Source organism: Remersonia thermophila, chromosome 2 (assembly GCF_042764415.1).
Source record: "Remersonia thermophila strain ATCC 22073 chromosome 2, whole genome shotgun sequence".
Classification (NCBI taxonomy): domain Eukaryota; kingdom Fungi; phylum Ascomycota; class Sordariomycetes; order Sordariales; family Chaetomiaceae; genus Remersonia; species Remersonia thermophila.
In genome coordinates this window covers 1,349,378-1,365,491 of record NC_092218.1, presented here as the reverse complement: position 1 = coordinate 1,365,491, position 16,114 = coordinate 1,349,378, and the positions used below count along the sequence as shown (strand labels likewise).

At 60.1% G+C, this 16,114-nt stretch overlaps 5 protein-coding genes across 5 annotated transcripts; 1 reads left to right on the top strand and 4 right to left on the bottom strand.

The window, feature by feature from the left end:
- Window positions 1-288: 288 nt before the first annotated feature.
- On the bottom strand, window positions 289-2,464 carry VTJ83DRAFT_1823 (uncharacterized protein; the record flags this gene model as incomplete). Its single annotated transcript, XM_071008025.1, has 5 exons — window positions 289-751; window positions 873-974; window positions 1,078-1,180; window positions 1,272-1,402; window positions 1,524-2,464. 5 exons carry the CDS (start codon window positions 2,462-2,464, stop codon window positions 289-291), a joined length of 1,740 nt encoding a protein of 579 aa, XP_070868363.1.
- A 2,317-nt stretch (window positions 2,465-4,781) lies between these two features.
- Window positions 4,782-6,749, bottom strand: VTJ83DRAFT_1822 (uncharacterized protein; the record flags this gene model as incomplete). The annotated part of the gene is made up of 3 exons (XM_071008024.1): window positions 4,782-5,899; window positions 5,996-6,418; window positions 6,473-6,749. The coding sequence occupies 3 exons, from the start codon at window positions 6,747-6,749 to the stop codon at window positions 4,782-4,784; spliced, it is 1,818 nt and encodes a 605-aa protein (XP_070868362.1).
- Window positions 6,750-9,243: 2,494 nt separating this feature from the next.
- Window positions 9,244-10,166, top strand: VTJ83DRAFT_1821 (uncharacterized protein; the record flags this gene model as incomplete). The annotated part of the gene is made up of 3 exons (XM_071008023.1): window positions 9,244-9,300; window positions 9,431-9,533; window positions 9,655-10,166. The coding sequence occupies 3 exons, from the start codon at window positions 9,244-9,246 to the stop codon at window positions 10,164-10,166; spliced, it is 672 nt and encodes a 223-aa protein (XP_070868361.1).
- Window positions 10,167-10,356: 190 nt separating this feature from the next.
- VTJ83DRAFT_1820 (uncharacterized protein) lies at window positions 10,357-11,130 on the bottom strand (the record flags this gene model as incomplete). Its single annotated transcript, XM_071008022.1, has 3 exons — window positions 10,357-10,549; window positions 10,662-10,684; window positions 10,789-11,130. The coding sequence occupies 3 exons, from the start codon at window positions 11,128-11,130 to the stop codon at window positions 10,357-10,359; spliced, it is 558 nt and encodes a 185-aa protein (XP_070868360.1).
- Window positions 11,131-11,389: 259 nt separating this feature from the next.
- Window positions 11,390-14,904, bottom strand: VTJ83DRAFT_1819 (uncharacterized protein; the record flags this gene model as incomplete). The annotated part of the gene is made up of 2 exons (XM_071008020.1): window positions 11,390-14,764; window positions 14,872-14,904. 2 exons carry the CDS (start codon window positions 14,902-14,904, stop codon window positions 11,390-11,392), a joined length of 3,408 nt encoding a protein of 1,135 aa, XP_070868359.1.
- Window positions 14,905-16,114: the final 1,210 nt, after the last annotated feature.

Below are 16,114 nucleotides of genomic sequence, written 5' to 3'. Positions count from 1 at the left end.
GTATTGTTTGTGTACTGTGGTCCGGGAATCCTCTAAAAAAGGCACACACACATACACACATACACGCATACACGCATACACACATGTACCCTCACTGCCTTACGCAGCATGCATCCAACGCGTCCGTTTGGACCTCGCACGTCCCCCTCCTCTCGTCCCCTCCCTTCCCTTCCGTCATCGTCATCCTCCCACCGCCATGGTCCCCCCAACAACGCAACCCGCCCGAAAGCAGGCCGAGAGAGACACGCATCCTAAGGGTCCTCTCCGCCGGCACTACATGGATGTAATTTAATACCCATGCGGCTTCTGCCCGTAGACGATGTGCAGCGGCATGTACGCCAGCATGCTGTTGTCGTGGTACCCCTTCCTGACGTCCACCAGGAACGCCTCGACCTGCTCCCTCGTCCAGCCGCAGCCCCGCGTCAGGGGCCCCAGCGCGATGGCCGAGATGCCGTCGAGCAGGATGGTGCGCCAGTACAGGCCGACCGTCTTGAGCACCTTGTTCTTGGCCCACGTGCCGATGGGGATCTGCAGCACGCGCTCCGTCACGTTGACGAACCCGGCCTCGCGCATCATCTCGGCGAGCTGGCCGTTGGCGGACGCGTAAAAGTTGACCCCCAGGTTGGTCAGCCCCTCGTAGATGAGCCGCCAGTACTCGGCCACGGGGTGGTCGGGCGGCATGGAGGCGTTGGCCGAGATGGGGTAGTGGTGCACCTCTTGCATTTCGAACCAGCCGCCGGGGCGCATGTGCCTGTTGGGGGAGGAGAAAAAGGCGTCAGCGGAAGTCACCATGCCACAGGCATGCGTGTGCTGTGCTCACGGGACGGAGGGTGGACCCGATCAAGGGATCGAGGGGCAAGCGGGGGACGTACTCTAGCGCTCGCCGCATCAGCTTCGGCCAGTCCTTGATGGCCATGACGGTGTGTCGCGAGTGGATGTAGTCAAAGTAGTTGCGCGGGTGTAGCCACGGGCTCCTGAGGGTTCAAGGTTAGCGCGCCCGCCGACACACCACCGAGAGAGAGAGAGAGAGGGAGAGAGGAGCAAGACGAAAAAAAAAAAAAAAAAAAAAAAACGTACTCTACATCATCCACCATGAACCGGACGTTCGGCGGCACCCACTCGGGCTGGATCGGGCTGAGGTCAACGCCAAGCACGTTGGCCGCGGGGAAGAGGTCGCCCACTGTCGTGACGGTCAGCGCAATGACTCTCTCTCTCAAAAGAAAAAAAAAAAAAGAAAACGAAGGGGGTTTTCCATCCGCAGCCGGACATACTCTCGATGGCCCAGATGCCCGTCCCCGTGCCAATATCGAGGATCTCGTGCGGATGGTCGCCGATGGGCGCAAAGTACAGCTGCCCGCACAGCATCTTGACCATGGCGTGCTTCATATCCTCGCGTTGTTGCCTGTTGGCGGGTGCGCGCGTGCCGGTCAGCGTGCGTCCGTCTCCGTCGTCGGCCTCGCGCCCAGAGAAGCATGGCATGCCTCCCGAGGTCCATGGCCGGTCATGGAGAGAGGGCCACTTACTCCACGTCATCGTTCGGAAAGTTATACCTCCCCTCCCGGAACCGATGGTACCGCCTCCCGTTCTCGTAAATGTAGTCGCGCACGCTCTCGGCCAGCGACGTCGACGCCGTCGTGTTGTTGTCGCTCCCGTACCCGTCATCCGTCCCCAGCTCGTCGCTATCCACCACGATGCTCCCCTCTTCCGCTTGTTGCACCGCCGCCTGCTCCTCCCACAAGTCCGCTTCGGGATCGTTGTCGTCGTCGTTATGGCCGCCGTCGCCGTTGTTGTTGTTGTTGTTATTGTTGTTGTTGCGGGTATAATTGCTGCTGTCGCCGCCGTTGTAACCGTAAGCATCCGGGCCCTCTCGTCCTTCCTGGTCCCCATCTATCCCTCCTGGCGGGGAACCTCCCTTGGCCCCTCGCGCCGTCTCCTCGGCGGCGGCGGCGGCGGCGGCGGCGGTAGCAAGCACGTTCTGCGCAGGAGGCGCTGTCGAGACGCTCTCCATCGACGCGGCCGGCGAGAAGGCCGCCGCATCGTCCAGCGACGGCGGCGTGTCGGTCGCATGCGACGAGGACGCCGCCGTCAGGAGCGTCGAGGTGCTGTCGCTCGGGTTCCCCCCCGACGGCGACGAGACCGACGAGGCGTCAAACACGGGCGGGTGGCGTCGCGTGGAGATGGCCGCGTGCTGAAAGTCGGACGTCTTGAGCGGGGCCGGCGCCGGCGCCGGCGCCGCGGGCGATGTCGCGCGTGCTGCCGGGGTGGGGGAGGCGAGCCGCGCCGCCGAGACGGCGACGGGCTGGTGGTCGGCGTCGTCGAAGGGAGAGGTGGCGTCGGTTTCGGCGCGGCTGCGCTTTTTGCCTTGGCCGTTCGCGATCGCAGGCATGGACGCTGACGGGTCGGCAGAGGCGTATGGGTTGGGAAGGAGGGGGTTCAGCTGTGCGAGGGGGGGTTGTTCGTCCATGGCGTATGGAGGTTTTGTTGGAGTTGGTTACCAACTACCACGCTGGGCCGGTAAGGAAAGAAGACAGCGGCGCCAGGGGGGAGGAGGAAGAGGAGGAGGAGGAAGAAGGCGATGGTGGGTATGTGGGTAGCGTGTTGAGAGCAACTGATGCTGCTCCAGTCACCTCACACACACACACACAGACACACACACATCCACACACAGACACAGACACAGACAGGGGGGGGGGATGGAGAGAGAGAGAGCGAGCGCCTGGCGACACCGCGTGACCAGACACAGAATCTGTGTCGTCGATGAGAGCTTTGAGCAGGCGTCGACAGCAGCCAACGCTGCGATACAACCGTCCAAGAAGCTCAGAAGCAGGAGTTGGTCGGCGTCGGCGACCCAGGAAATCGTTAGCCGAGATTGTTTTGTGAAAGAGCACCAAGTACCTTGGGACTAGCGTCGACTCTCTGCATAAAAGTAGGGTTCGACCGTGGGCGTGGCAAATGGATTGGGTCAGAAGGGGCAGAAGAAGAAAAAATTAAGCTTGTTTTGCCGTCAAGCTGAAGGAACTTAGTTTTAGGCCCTGTTGGCTGGTTCCCTGCGGAAGAAATACTGTGTAATAATACTGCTGTAGTGATCCCCGGAATGCGCTGTCGCACGCACGGTTTCAAGCCGACCAGGCCCAGGCTGGCTGGCTGGTGGTGGATGAACAATAACTAGCGTTGGGAGGTACTGCGTAAAGTCCAGTACCATGTATGGTATCACGGCAAGGTTGCACCGTTGCATGCGAAGACAGGGCAGTGCCGGTCTTGATGCATACCTAGGTCCCAAAGAAAAAAAAAAAAAAAACGCCATCTGTACCCATGGTAGGTAGGTGGTTATCCCTCCCTGGTGTTCATCATGGCAGCGTCTGGAGGACAGTGTGCTCACCAGGCAATGAAATGGAACCCAGCCCGGTTTAGGTCGAACAGCAGGGCCTGGAGCGTGTCGCAGGCAGGCTTGTCGAGTTGCGACGGTCGCAGCCTACAGGGGGAAACTTGGGTGGTTTGAGAAGCGAGGGGGCACGGAAACCGGCATTCCCTGCTGCAGGTGGGCTCTCCATTCCCCATCCAAGTGCGATTGGTGGAGCGGCCCAAGGCCGACGGCGTGGCGGTTTTCGCCAAGCCCGCCCAGGGAACTGCCCGAAGGTGGTGTTCGCTCCGCTGGGCGGGTGGAGCAGAAGAAGGCAGGTCACGGGTGCGACCGCGGGGGACACGCCCTGGGCTCTGTCGCCGCAACCCCTTCATGGCGTCCCTCCAGTGTTACGGTGGGCAATCTTTGGGCACTACAGTGTACATACATACACTTCAGCATTTGTATGGTACACATGTACGGAGCACACACGTCTTGTACCGTCAAGCATGTACTAGTTACACACTGCTGCAAAGATGAAAAAGGGGCTGGGGATGCTGCTCTCATTTCCATGCCGTCCGAACTCCCCCATTTGGGTTTGGCCGCCGGGGGGGGGGGGCACCTACATATGGACCTCCTGTGTAGTTATAGTATGGAGGGCAATCAGGCAGGGCAACCCGGCAAACCGGCATCCCTAGGTAGTTAGTTGTTAATTAATAACGGTTGCTTTTCATGGTAGCTGACCTGAAACCTCCAGGTGGCGGGCGCTTCTGCACGCCCGGATCAGAGACCTCTCTCTAACTATTATTACATACTTCATACCTCCTGCAGACCGGCTTTCCAATGAGAAAACCGAGATCTCCCGGGCAATCGTTCTCGCCTTCCACCGGTTCGAGAACACCTCAGACGCCGGCCAGGGACATGACTTGCATACACAGTACACAGTACGTTCCTTGGAGGGGGGTGATAAACACCAATCGTCCCAACGCCTGATCCATCCCCTTTCCGGTGAGAAGAGAACGCGCCAGGCTGCTTGTCTCGCCTCAGGACGGCAGGTGACGGCGAGGAGAGGTTCGGTGATTCGCCGGAATGGGTCCTCTCGTTCTACGATACGCAGCACACGCAGCCTCGACAACCTGGATCTCATTGTCTCGAGTGATGATCGGCGTGCCGTATCTTACCAGGCTCTTATCTGCCATGAGCGCTCTTCTCAAGCCACCCAAGGCATCTATCTAGTAGTAGTTATCTACCAGGTACGGTAGGCACCCCGATGATCCATCCACCGCTCCTTGCCCCCCCTGGCTGAGGAACCACTCCATGTCATCGTCTCTTCATCGTCCTCCATCATCATCGCCGACGCTCACCTTGCGCGGTCGGGAGGTAAGGCAGGTAGCAAGCCATCTCCCCGTCCTACCCTCAAGTCGCCGGTGATCTCGCAACGTCAAAGCACCACCCTCGCCCTCGAAGGGTTCGTAACCAACACGGGCGCCGGCAGCGCCGTTCCCTTCTCATCCCCAACCATTACCAGCCCGGGAAGCACAACAATCTCCCTTGCCTCTTTCCCCGCCCGTTCGTGGTCGTCTTTTCCTGGCTCGTTGGCGTTCTTGTTGCCGGTTCCATCCGGGGCGCTGCCGTCCTCCCTGCTCGCGTCCTGCTCAACCCCTTTCCCAGCAGCAGCAGCAGCAGCATCAGGACCATCCCTTGATCCGGTTCCGTCGCTGACAACCCTCTTTCCTTCTTCTTTTCCTTCTTCTTCTTCTTCTCTTCCTCCTCCCCCGCTCCGGTTCTGGTCCTCCTTTCCGCCTTGTCCCTCGTGCCCCGACTGCTCAGCCTCCCCGCCAACATCACCGCCGCCGCCACCGCCAGGCCGAACCCCAGGTCCAGATCCGGCCTGTTTCCTCGCTTCGCTGCCGGGAGCTCCTCCTCGGGTTCCAATAACCCATGCGGTCTCGGACCCGGGGCTGCTTCGTTGATCTTGCTGTTGCTGCTGCTCCAGGCCGGCGAGCTCCCAGCAGAATGACCACCGGCACGGATGCTCGAGGAGGGCGTGGCCGAGGCGGGCCGTGGCGCCGATGAGGTTTAGGAGGGTGGGAACCGCGGCGTTTGTGGTAGCTGTGGGATTGGGATGCTTGCCGTTGTCATCACCATGGTCTTCTTTTTCTTCTTCTTCTTCTTCTGGGCTCTTGCTGTCCTTGGTGTTGTTGCCGTTGTCGTGGTCCTTGTTATAGCTGCCCGTCTTGCCCCTGGCATCCGTAGTGCTCCCGTAGTCGCTGGCGCCGTCATCCGAAACAGCACCGTCGACAAAGTGATTGAGAACAGGCATCAGCTGCCTGAGGATGGCAGATGCAGCTCTGTCGAGGGGGCGCATCGGGGGTTGAGGCGGGATCGGGCTTGGCGCCGAGGAGGATGATGATGCCATGGCCGCCGCCGCCGGTGCTTGGGTCGGGAGTAGAAGCGGTTGTTGGGCGTCATCTTGGCCGTCGTTGCCGGCTGCCGTCGCCCAGCTCGGGGGCTTCAAGTGTAACAAGAAGAGCGAGAGCTGCTGCCATTTCCAGAGGGCTGTACAGAGCATGTCTTGTTACTTTTCTTTCTGAAATATCCTGCTTCCAGAAGGACCACGAAAGATCCGGCCTCCTCCCAACACACGGTACTTACCCTCGGTCCTTATACGGTTCCCCTTTACCGAGGGCACCACGCGCCAAAAGTCGAGCATGGCAGGCGGCAGCATCGTTCGCTCGGTATAGGTGTCATAGTCGATGGCGGAGAAGAGAGCCGCCGCAAGCAGGTGGCGAAGCGCAACGTGCCGGGTTGACGGCGCCGTGAGAATATGGGCCATGAGCTGGGCGTCATGCTTGAGAAACGGCAGCGCAGCAACAGCTTGAAGGAGGCTGTCGCTTGCCCGGAAGACGTCCGGGGTCTCATGGAACTGGTTGCCGTCTTCGTGCCGCTCCTTTTCGGATGTTGGCTTTGACGTTGGCTTTGGCAATCGGTAGGTCCCCTGGACGTGGCGGGAGATCTTGCTGCCCAGGTCTTCGATCCTCGAGATCAGGTCTGCAGGGGACAGCAGAGGATGGACACCTGGCGGGCGTGCAGCAATGGCGGCGGTGATTCCTCCCACTCCCCGGCTCTCACCCCGTCCGTCTTCTTGGTCATCCGCGGGGACCGGCGAGGGCTCCGGGCTTGTCTTTCGGGTGAACAGGAGCATGCCTATGGCGCCCGCCAAGATGGCGACGACTGCCACTCCGGCGCAGATGGCGGCCAGGTCGCCACGGGTCGGCCATTGCGGCCCGCACGGAGCCCCCGGGCTGCTCTGGGTGGGCGTGTAGTGGGATGCTCGGTAGGTAGTTGTCACCGTCATCGTCGTTGTCTGGTGCTCCGTTACGAGCGCCCTTGCGATGGGGTGTTCCATGGCGTGATGAGACTGGAAATCTGGAGACGACAAGAAGGAATTTCCTCCGTCTTGCAAGGACGGCGTGCTCGCAGAGGCTTATGGTATGGCGAGCAATGATGGCGCTTTCGGCTCCTTTTCTACCGCCTCAACAGAAGCATAGTCGCCGCGCGTTGCCTGGGGACAGACAGCACCCTTTCCCTCGTCTTACAAGCATCAACGAAGGGGCGAGTTGGACAATGTATTGTTCACTGTGACACAAAAGTCCCTCCCTTCAATATCCTTCATGGTGACAGAGTGACACTCATTCCACGCTAACCAAGGGGGTCATCAGGACAGTTTGCTTCAGCTCAGGTGCTATGGCGCACCGTTCTTGAGAGACCTTATCATCACACACAAGAAATCTACAGTATCTACAAATGGATAAAGTTTGATCTCGACAATGGGAGTAGACACGCATACGGGATAGGTCACCTCTACTAGCGCCCGAATACACGGTCCACTCTGGATGTGAAGCCCCTAGGCAGGGCCGCTGTCACCGCAGAACAGTGTTCCAACGCCGTTTGATATTCTTACCTGGCCATGAGAACACAAAGTATAAGCTTTCCTTTTTTTTCTTTCGCTCTATGCCGCCCAAGCCAACCCGAAGGAGTACATTGTCTCGTCTCCTTGCGTATGAGAGAACCCGATATCCCAACCTCCGAAGTGAAACCTTGAGCCTTTCAACACTCCAACAGCCGTGTTCAAGGTGAAAACCATGACAATTTTCGGATGTCTGGGTACCTCCGTCATACGCTGTGACGAGGACCGGTGACGGACACGACAAACTGTTTTGGCTTTGTTGGTGTTGGAAGACACAACCGTATCGAACGCGTCATACATGTGTTATATCTTAGAGGTGCGGAGACGTCATCACTCTCGTCCTTTGGGTCTCAGAAACAAGCCGGACGCTGTCATGGCAGCGACTGGCCGCTGCTCTGAGATGTCAAGGATGTCGAGGCCATCCGTCAGAAGGAGTAGAGGATGCGGCGATAGATAGGAGGGAGGCGAATGAGAGTAGACAAGCAACAAACAAGCAACGGCCGCGGTCAACGCGCAGGTCCATGCCCAGCTTCCAAAGCCCATCCCCGGCTCGTTCCACAACACGACTTCCGATCCTGCCGCCGTCCCAGATCTAGGAACCCGAGAAATGGGGAGACAGTCACCGAAGCAAGGAGGGACAGGGGGCGGACCGGAATGACCTCACTGGGCAAACAAAGACGCAAACGCTCGTCCGTGGGTTGGGCCTGCGGCACGCTGTGCGAGGGTTGGGCGATCGGATAGCCGCATCGTGCGTCGATGCATGCGTTGCTGGCGACCTCTGAGCCAAACCTCCAGAATGCCCGCCGGTGTTTCCGCCTGGGTGCGTTCTCTGATCTGTGGGATCCATTGGTCAGGACGTGTGAGGTCTGGGGCGGTTGGATGCAGCGAGGTGCAGCCATCCGTTGCAGGATCGTGTCCTGCTTCGCTCCGGTTCACCGCCGTTTCTTTTCCCGAGAATGGAAGACCATGGGTGAGAACCCTCGGGGTCTGGCGTGAGAGATGTACGACGGCGTCGGGCGTTGAGTCCTCAGGCGTCTGCCGTCGCCTTGGCTCAGGGGCTGCAACAAGGTCACCTCGGGTTTTGCCAACGGATGCTTCTTGTACCACCGCGCCTACCAAGGTCTCACAAGCGGATCAGCAAAGATGCGAGCACGCCGTCCCATAGAAGCTGCGCACGAGGCACGGACATGGCGCGTGCTCTGGCTGTCATCGGCCATCGGGGCAGGGCGTGCGACGAGAGCCCTGGGGGCTGATCGACGGAGACCCTGGGCTTCCAAGGCATCGCCGCGACGAGAAATACGAGCAGCTCTTCTCTTCAGGCAGTTTCCGACATCATGGCTGGCACGGAGAAGCAAGACCGGACAGAAGAGAGACCCTCTCTCAGAAGGGGCCGGTGCCAGGGAATAGAAACATCTCTCCCTCACGCAGGCCGGAAATGTCCGGACCCAGGAGAAGGAGGGCCATCCGAAAGAGAGACAGACGCCTACGTCTACTAGTAGAGCCCGAGGTCTCGAACGAGTGCCTCATCTCCATCAGCATCGCTCATGCATCTTGGGAGGGATGGGAAGGAGGCCAAGCAAGAAACCTCCAACACCAGTCCTAGCCTTCGACCCAGATCTTGTTGATTGCCGGATCGCTGCATGTTGCTCTGCAAGAACCTTCAAAGGGTGGCATCGTGCTTCACCGGGTCGACGAGACCTGTATCCGAGGGTTCGTTCGTTTGGTCCTTCGCCGAAGCGACATGGCCAGGTTGATCAACGCCGACAACTCGTCATGGTCACCGTGTTCCACACTGTAATCAACACGGTGCGTGTCAACTTGGGTGTGATTCAGGAGGGTGGGTGCTTGGTGATCTTGGTGTTTGTTCTCCCTTCTTTTCGAGCTGGCGTTGACAGCAGTGCAGTCGTCGTGTACAACGTGCAACCCATCCGCCATGTCAGACGCCGACTCATCGACGCGGGCCTCCACGGGCCCTCCCATTCCCACTCCGGTATGCATCCCTACTTTGGCGACGTATCGTTCTCTTCTCTCTTCTTCTTCTGAGCTCTGAGCGGGCCGCCCTCCCATCAAGCTCATCGTCCTCTCCTCGCTGACATCTTGACCACCCCCCTCCCTCCCAGACCTACGGGCCCGGCGGAAGCCTCTCCTTCGCCACCACATACACCATCCGCATCCACGCCGCGCCGCGCGAGTGCCTCGACGCGGTCCTGGACGCCTCCTCATGTAAGCGCCCCTCGCCCTCTCCCCCCGCTCTCATCATCGGACCCCTCCCTCCCCTGCCCCCAGGAAACCCTCCCCATTTCACTTACACATGCACACACACACCTGCTCGCCCAACCCCAAGACCCCCAATGGAACCGCTTCTGCCGCGCCTGCACCATCGACGCTCAGCCCGACGAGGGCAACGAAAGCATCCTGCGCGTCGGCACCTGCTTCACCTTTGACGTGCACATGGCCCTCGGCCCGGACGAGCCGGTCCTTCCTCCCGCCGCCAAGGACCAGGACCCGGGCCAATCCGGCCAGCCCATCGCCCTGGAGGTGAGCGTTCTCTCGCCCATCTCCGAGGACGAGGAAGGGCGCAAAGGCTGGCGCGTAGCCTGGCGCCAGCGGCCGGGGGCGGTGGTGCCGGCGTGGTTGTTGCGGTCAGAGAGGGTGCATGAGTTTGTTGAGCTTGTGGATTCTGCTACGGGGAAGGTTCAGACGGAGTACCGGTGCTGGGAGACGTTTTACGGCCCGCTGGCGCCGGTGGTGAAGTTGACGGTCGGCGGGAAGCTCGAGAAGGCCTTTGAGGTGTGGAGCAAGGGATTGAAGTGGTGGGTCGAAGAGGGTGGTAAGGGAGAGAGGAACAAGGGGTGAATGGATGAAAGGAAGCTCGATCGGTGTTGGGTGATGGTAAGCCTGTCTGGCTTCATGTGGGCTTTGTTCAATGGCGTCCGCGCCGGGGTGTCAAGAATGCCTGTTTCCGTGTTGACTCTTAACGAACAGCTGCTCCTCCTCGATCATTCAACCTCGTGTCCCCCCCCCCCCCCCAGCCTTCCCCCTAACCTCAAGCGCTCCTCTTCTCATTCACCACAAGCGGCCTCTCCGTCACCAGCGGCGCGACCTTCTCCTTGAGCGCCGTGTGGGCAGGACACTCCTTGTCAAAGTACTCCATATCCTCCTGGCTCGCAAACACTGTGTGGCCGAGCGCCGTATATCCAGCGGAGCGAGCGTCGTCGAGTATCTCTCCGGCGCTGGCTCTGTGATGCGTGCGTGCGTGCGTGCGTGCGTGTACGGGTCAGATCAGGCCTGTGGTAGAGCAAGGACGGAGCATGCTGCGTCAAAGGGGGGGGGGGGGGAAGGAAGACTCACGCGAGAATGTAGGGTTTTCCGTCCTGTGGTGGGCAAAAGAGGTCAGCAGTTTGCCTGGCAACGCCGAGGTTTGAAATGTCCATCGATCACAACGATAACAATGGGAGAGGGCGTCATGTCGGAGAACGCATGCCTTGATGTGCGACTCGGAAAGTGTCTTGTACGCCGCAATCAACGTCTGCCGGCCCTCGAGGTCGGGGATCTTGAACAGGGTAACTCGATGAATCGTCTCGCGCGCGGCCATGGCTGTCTTGTCCTCCAATGATGCCCGCGTTGCTGCTGCCGGGTTTGGTACGATTGGCGGTTGATATCGAGGTGGACTACGAGACGGATGGGCAACACATACGACAAAAAGAAAGGACAGATGCTCGCTCAGCGTCTCCTTTGACCAGCTTATATACCTAGGTACCTGGCCCAGGAGGCAACGAACCTCCCGTTCCGTACCGAGCAGGGAGAGCAACTGCTTCATGACCCCGACGACCTTCCCACGCCGGCCAACTTCCAGGATGAACCTGAGCTCCCGGAAGCACCCACATCCTGAAAGGTTCCTGGAAGCAGCGCCTTGACCCGGACCCAGCACAGGCCAGTCAGTACATCTCCTTCGTTTGGGCTTTTCTTAGGCCGCATAGGGGATATATTCCACCTTCAGCCGCCAGCAATCTCGCAAGCAAGGCTTGCTATCTTCGAAGCTTTATGCCTAGGCATACACATCTACGGTGTACACCCTGCTACTTTTTCTTGCCCCCTTTCTTCCCTCCCTTCCCTCCGGGCTGCTCCCACTGTTGCTTCCCACCTTTCCCTCCCCCCCCTTTACCACCTGCGCCGCCTTTCCCGCCACCGCTCCCGCTGCCGCTCCCAAGCACCCCTCCTCCCATCATCACCGCCACCTTCCCCACCGGCACCACATTAAACGCCTCCTCCACCTTCATCCCCTTGATCAGCTCCACCTCTCTCGGCCACATCTTTTCCGGGTCTTCGCTCTTCTCGTCAACCACCGCCTGGCTGCCCTTTTTCCCAGAACCCGAACCGCTCCCCGAGGCGCCGCCGGCCGCGCTCCTCCAGCGCTCGACAATGTCCTTGACAGCCCTCCCCTTCTTGACCTGACCTGGCTGAAGCTTGGCCTTGTACTTCACCCTTGCCAGCGCCGCCCAGGGTGCACACACGGGGACGACATCGAGGATCTCGTCGCCCGGGAGGGGGGTTCCGACCAAGGAATCCAAGACCGTAAGATCATCCGCCTGGTTGGCCCCGCCGACACCAGCATCGGCATCCTCATCCCCAACGTCGTCGCCCTCGAGCAACCGCCGCCTGGCCTCTTCATGCTTCGCAATCTCTTGCTTGGCCCGCTCCTGCGCCAGCCGTTTCCGCTCCAGCGCAGCCGCGGCTTCTGCCTCGCGGGCGGCACGAGCGGCGGCTTCGGCTTCGGCTTTTTGGCGGGCAGCGGCCACGCCGAGGAGCTCTTCCATGAGCGCGCGATCTTCTTCGTCTTGGTGGCGGTATTTTTGGGCAATCTTTTTGGCCTTGCCCCGTTGGCCGCGTTTGGGCGGTTGCTGTTTTTGTTTTGGCGGTTGGGGTTTTTGCGAGCCCGAGGGGGTGCCAGGGGGTTTGGAGGACGTTCCAGACGGGGGTTGACCATCTTCGTTTTCCGAGTCGTTGTCCTCTGACGAAGATTCTGCCCCGCGTTCTGCAGCAGCAGTTTGGCCCTCGGCTTCAGCCTCAGCCTCAGCTTTGATATCGTCAGAGCGAGGTCCCTCCTCCTCTGCTTTGGAATCCGAGGATTCATCGCTCTGGATATCCAAACTAGCCAGCTCCTCCGTCGGCGGCTGTGAACTGCTCTCTGCCGCTGGCTCCTCGGCCGCCCGTCCCGGTTGCAGAGGGTTACCCCTTGTCTCGTCGGCCTCTTCCTCGTCGCTGCTTTCGTCGGCCTCTTCCTTCTTCTCCTCTGCGACAATCCTGTCTTCTTGATTCTTTTCCGAGACCAAATCGCCCTCGCCCGTCGTAGCGGCACTCTCAGAGGGTGCGCCGGTCGTGCTCGGATCATCCGTCCGATACACCCTGTTCCTGACGTGCTTCGCCCTGCTGTCCTCCGAGATGCGAAACATCAACCCAAACCCAAGCGTCAACAGCGCCGGCGGCAAAGGGTTGCGCTTCCCGCGCACCATGAAGGAGCCAACCGGCAGAAACTCCCCCGCCGGAGCCGACTTGGAGACTTGGTCTGCATTGACCCACCAAGCGCCCATGGCGGCCTTGGAGTCCCAGGCGTTGGAGCAACACACCGACAGGTTCCCCGCCTGGGCGAGGGTGGACGGCGGGATGGGCGCGTCCGGCGTCTTGGGATTGTTCTTGATAATCACCGTCGGCGCGCCGTGCATGTCTGCGTGCACATAGACGTCGCCTTTCCGCAGGTGACGCTTGTAGAGCATCTCGTTCTGCTGGGCATCGCGACCGCCAAGCACGAGGTATCCGTCAGACGAGACAAACCACAGAAACTTTTCGAACCACATCTGCTTGCGGACGGGCTGGAGCACGGGCCTCTCGCGCTTCAGACCCTTCTTGAGGTCATGGGCGATCTTTTCCTCGGCGTTGCGGATGGCAATCTCGGCTTGCTCGACCGTCTTTTGCTGCTTCTCGGCGGCCGAGCGCTTCTGGTGGTAGTACTCGCGTGCGTTGTTCCACGGGGTGAGCTTGAGGTTGATATCGATGGCAAGCCGCTTGTCGGGCCCCTTGCCGGTTTCGGCGGGCCCTTGGTCGGGGAGCGTCTCTGCGTCCGAGTCGAAGTCAAAGTCCATTTTGGACTCGTCTTCGGGCTCCTCTTCCTCCTCGCCGAGCAGCAGCGTGATGATGCCCTCATCGAGGCGCATGGGCAACTGGATGATCTCGGCGACCGGATTGTGCAGCTTCTGCTCGCGCTCGACCAGCTTGTTCACGTCGACCCAGTCCATCCCCTGCTGGAGCAGGCCATTGACGGCGTCCATGGCCTCCTGGACGCGTTCGATGTTGGCTTCGATGGCGGCCGCCTTGCGCAGGTTCATGATCTGCGCTTCCTGGAGCCCCTCGATGCGCTGGGCCTGGTCACGGCGAGCGGCCTCGAGCTTCCGCTTGGCCGTGGCCTCGCGTTCCTGCAGGCGTGACTCGAGCTTCTGCCCCTCAAGCGACGAGAAGAACTCGTCCACCGTCTTGTTGAAGCCGTCAAACGACAGAATCTGGACGGTCGGGTCCTTTTCAAACTGGCGCGGGAGGAACGGCTGGAAATCCTCGTACAGCAAGGACCGGGGCTGGCCGGTCTGCTCCGCGTCGGCATCCGTTGGCGCCTCTTCGACTGCCCTGGGGTTTGGCTTGGCCATGATGTAGCCCTTGGACATCGGGGCGCTCCCGACATTGTCCAGGACGGACCGACCCAGCTCGAGGGCGCGGAATAGGTCATCCAGCAGCCCCTCGTTCTCCAAAATAGCAGCCGGTTTTGCGGTGAAATCGAACCCCGCCGTGTGGAAGGCATGGTCGACCAGGACCGGGGGGAGCTCGGTGATGGTGGTGGCGAGCCCACGGCGCAGCTCGTCGGCTGCTTTCCGCTTGGACTTGGTGCCGGCGTGGGCGACGTGGGCAGCGGCCGTCTTGAGGGCCTCCCTCAAACGCTCCTTGGTCAGGGGAGGGACGCCGCCATAGTTCTGCCTGTTCTCGAGTGTGTAGGTCAGACCAACGCGCTGGGGCTCCTGTCCCTCGCCCTCGGGGACGTTCCGCAGCAAGGCCAGGATCTTGAGGTCGGCATCTGTCAGGATGACGTTGCCGCTGGCGAAAAACTCGAGGAACAGGCGGTAGGCGCCATCTGTGAACTGGAGCTCGATGATGCGGTCTGTGCCAATCTGGGAGACTGACGTGAGGCGGCGAGTCTTGAGGAACTTGCGAAGCTTGGCCACGAAAGCGCTCGGGGCGGGGGCGGCGGTACGAACGAAATCGGTCAGATGGCAGCGGAAGCCCGACTCGATGATGAGCTGCTGGCGGACATTGGGCTTGGCAAACTTGAAGAGCAGGATCTTGGAGCTGAGGTCATAGATGTTGTGAACGCGGAGGGAGACGAGAGACTCGGAGAGCTCGTGGGCGATAACCTAAGGGAAGAGAAGGTTGGTGGTCAGTCCCTGGTACCAGAGGTCGTCATGAAAAAATAAAACAAGATTCGAAACCCCGAGGAAGAGAAACAAGGGCCCAAAATTACCTTGACATCTAGAGATGAGAATCGTTGCTTCATGGCGGGCGTCTGTTGCCTCCCAAGGTCCAGAGGCGGCGGCTGCTCCAAGGCAGAAAGTCTTCTTTGGCCGACTCAGTGTTGCATGTTTCGATGTTGATGATGCTCCAGCTCTGAATCATGGCGGGGCAATGACCTGGGGCTCCATGGGGAACCCAAAAAGGAAAGTGGGGTTGAAGTCAGGCCTGCCGAAGATGCCTTGTTGGCCTGAGGCATCCAAGGAACTTGCACCATTGGCCCGCGCCTCGGGTTTCATGTCGCGGCAGGTTCTGGAAGCCGCCGCCGCCTTCTTCTCTGCGCGCACGTCTGGATTATCGTGAGGCAGTGATACGAAATGGCAAAAGCGACACCTCCGAAGCCAACGCCGATGGCAACAGCATACAGTATGCGCAGCTTGTCCATGGCGGTGTAGTAGTATGATGACCTGCAGAAGGGGGCTTGTTGCTCCGGAGGTTTGCATGGGAGAAGGGAAAGGAGCCCGGGTGGGCGAGGGACGCGGAGGCTTGGACGCAGACGGATCCCGAACAGGCCTGTTTTCCGCCAGCACTGGCCTCGCGTTGGGTGTGCTCTTGATCCACCCCCCACGCCAACGCTACCGAACGCGAGCGCAAGGGCTCGGACTTGGCCTAGGTGGCCTAGGCTTGCCGCCCTGCAGCTCGACGCAAGTTGGATGCAAGGGAATGTTGGAAGAGCACAACCAGCATGCATACTGTGTACTGTGTATAGTATAGTACTGCGTACACACATCGAACCATCTCGAAACCTTGACTTGGAGAGGGCATCACCAAGAATAAAGTGCTAAAGTCAGTCAGCGTTGCATGTCCACTTGAATCGAAACCTCCGCTGACGGCCTGGCCTGGGTTGTCTTGGCAGCTCATTCAACAAAACTCTGGTCCCGTCCTCAGGCCATCGGGATGGATCTCTGCGAGGTCCGTCCACGCTTTACAGTGTAGTGTGCTGTGGGTATCAGGGCCGGGCGCGACACAGCCCGGCCATGGCCAAACAACAAACGTGTGGACTGTCTACTTGTACATGCTCGACGTCTCCGAAACGTCCACGAGGCAATTGATCGAGTTCCGCTAGTAGATTAGCACGTAGTCAAACCGGGGCACGGCAAGGATACCTGAGCGTAGAAAGCAGTGCCGGGTCCTACCGCCCGGACCTTGGCGAGACACGGACCTTTCCTACGCTTCCGCAAGGTGGTGTGCTGACT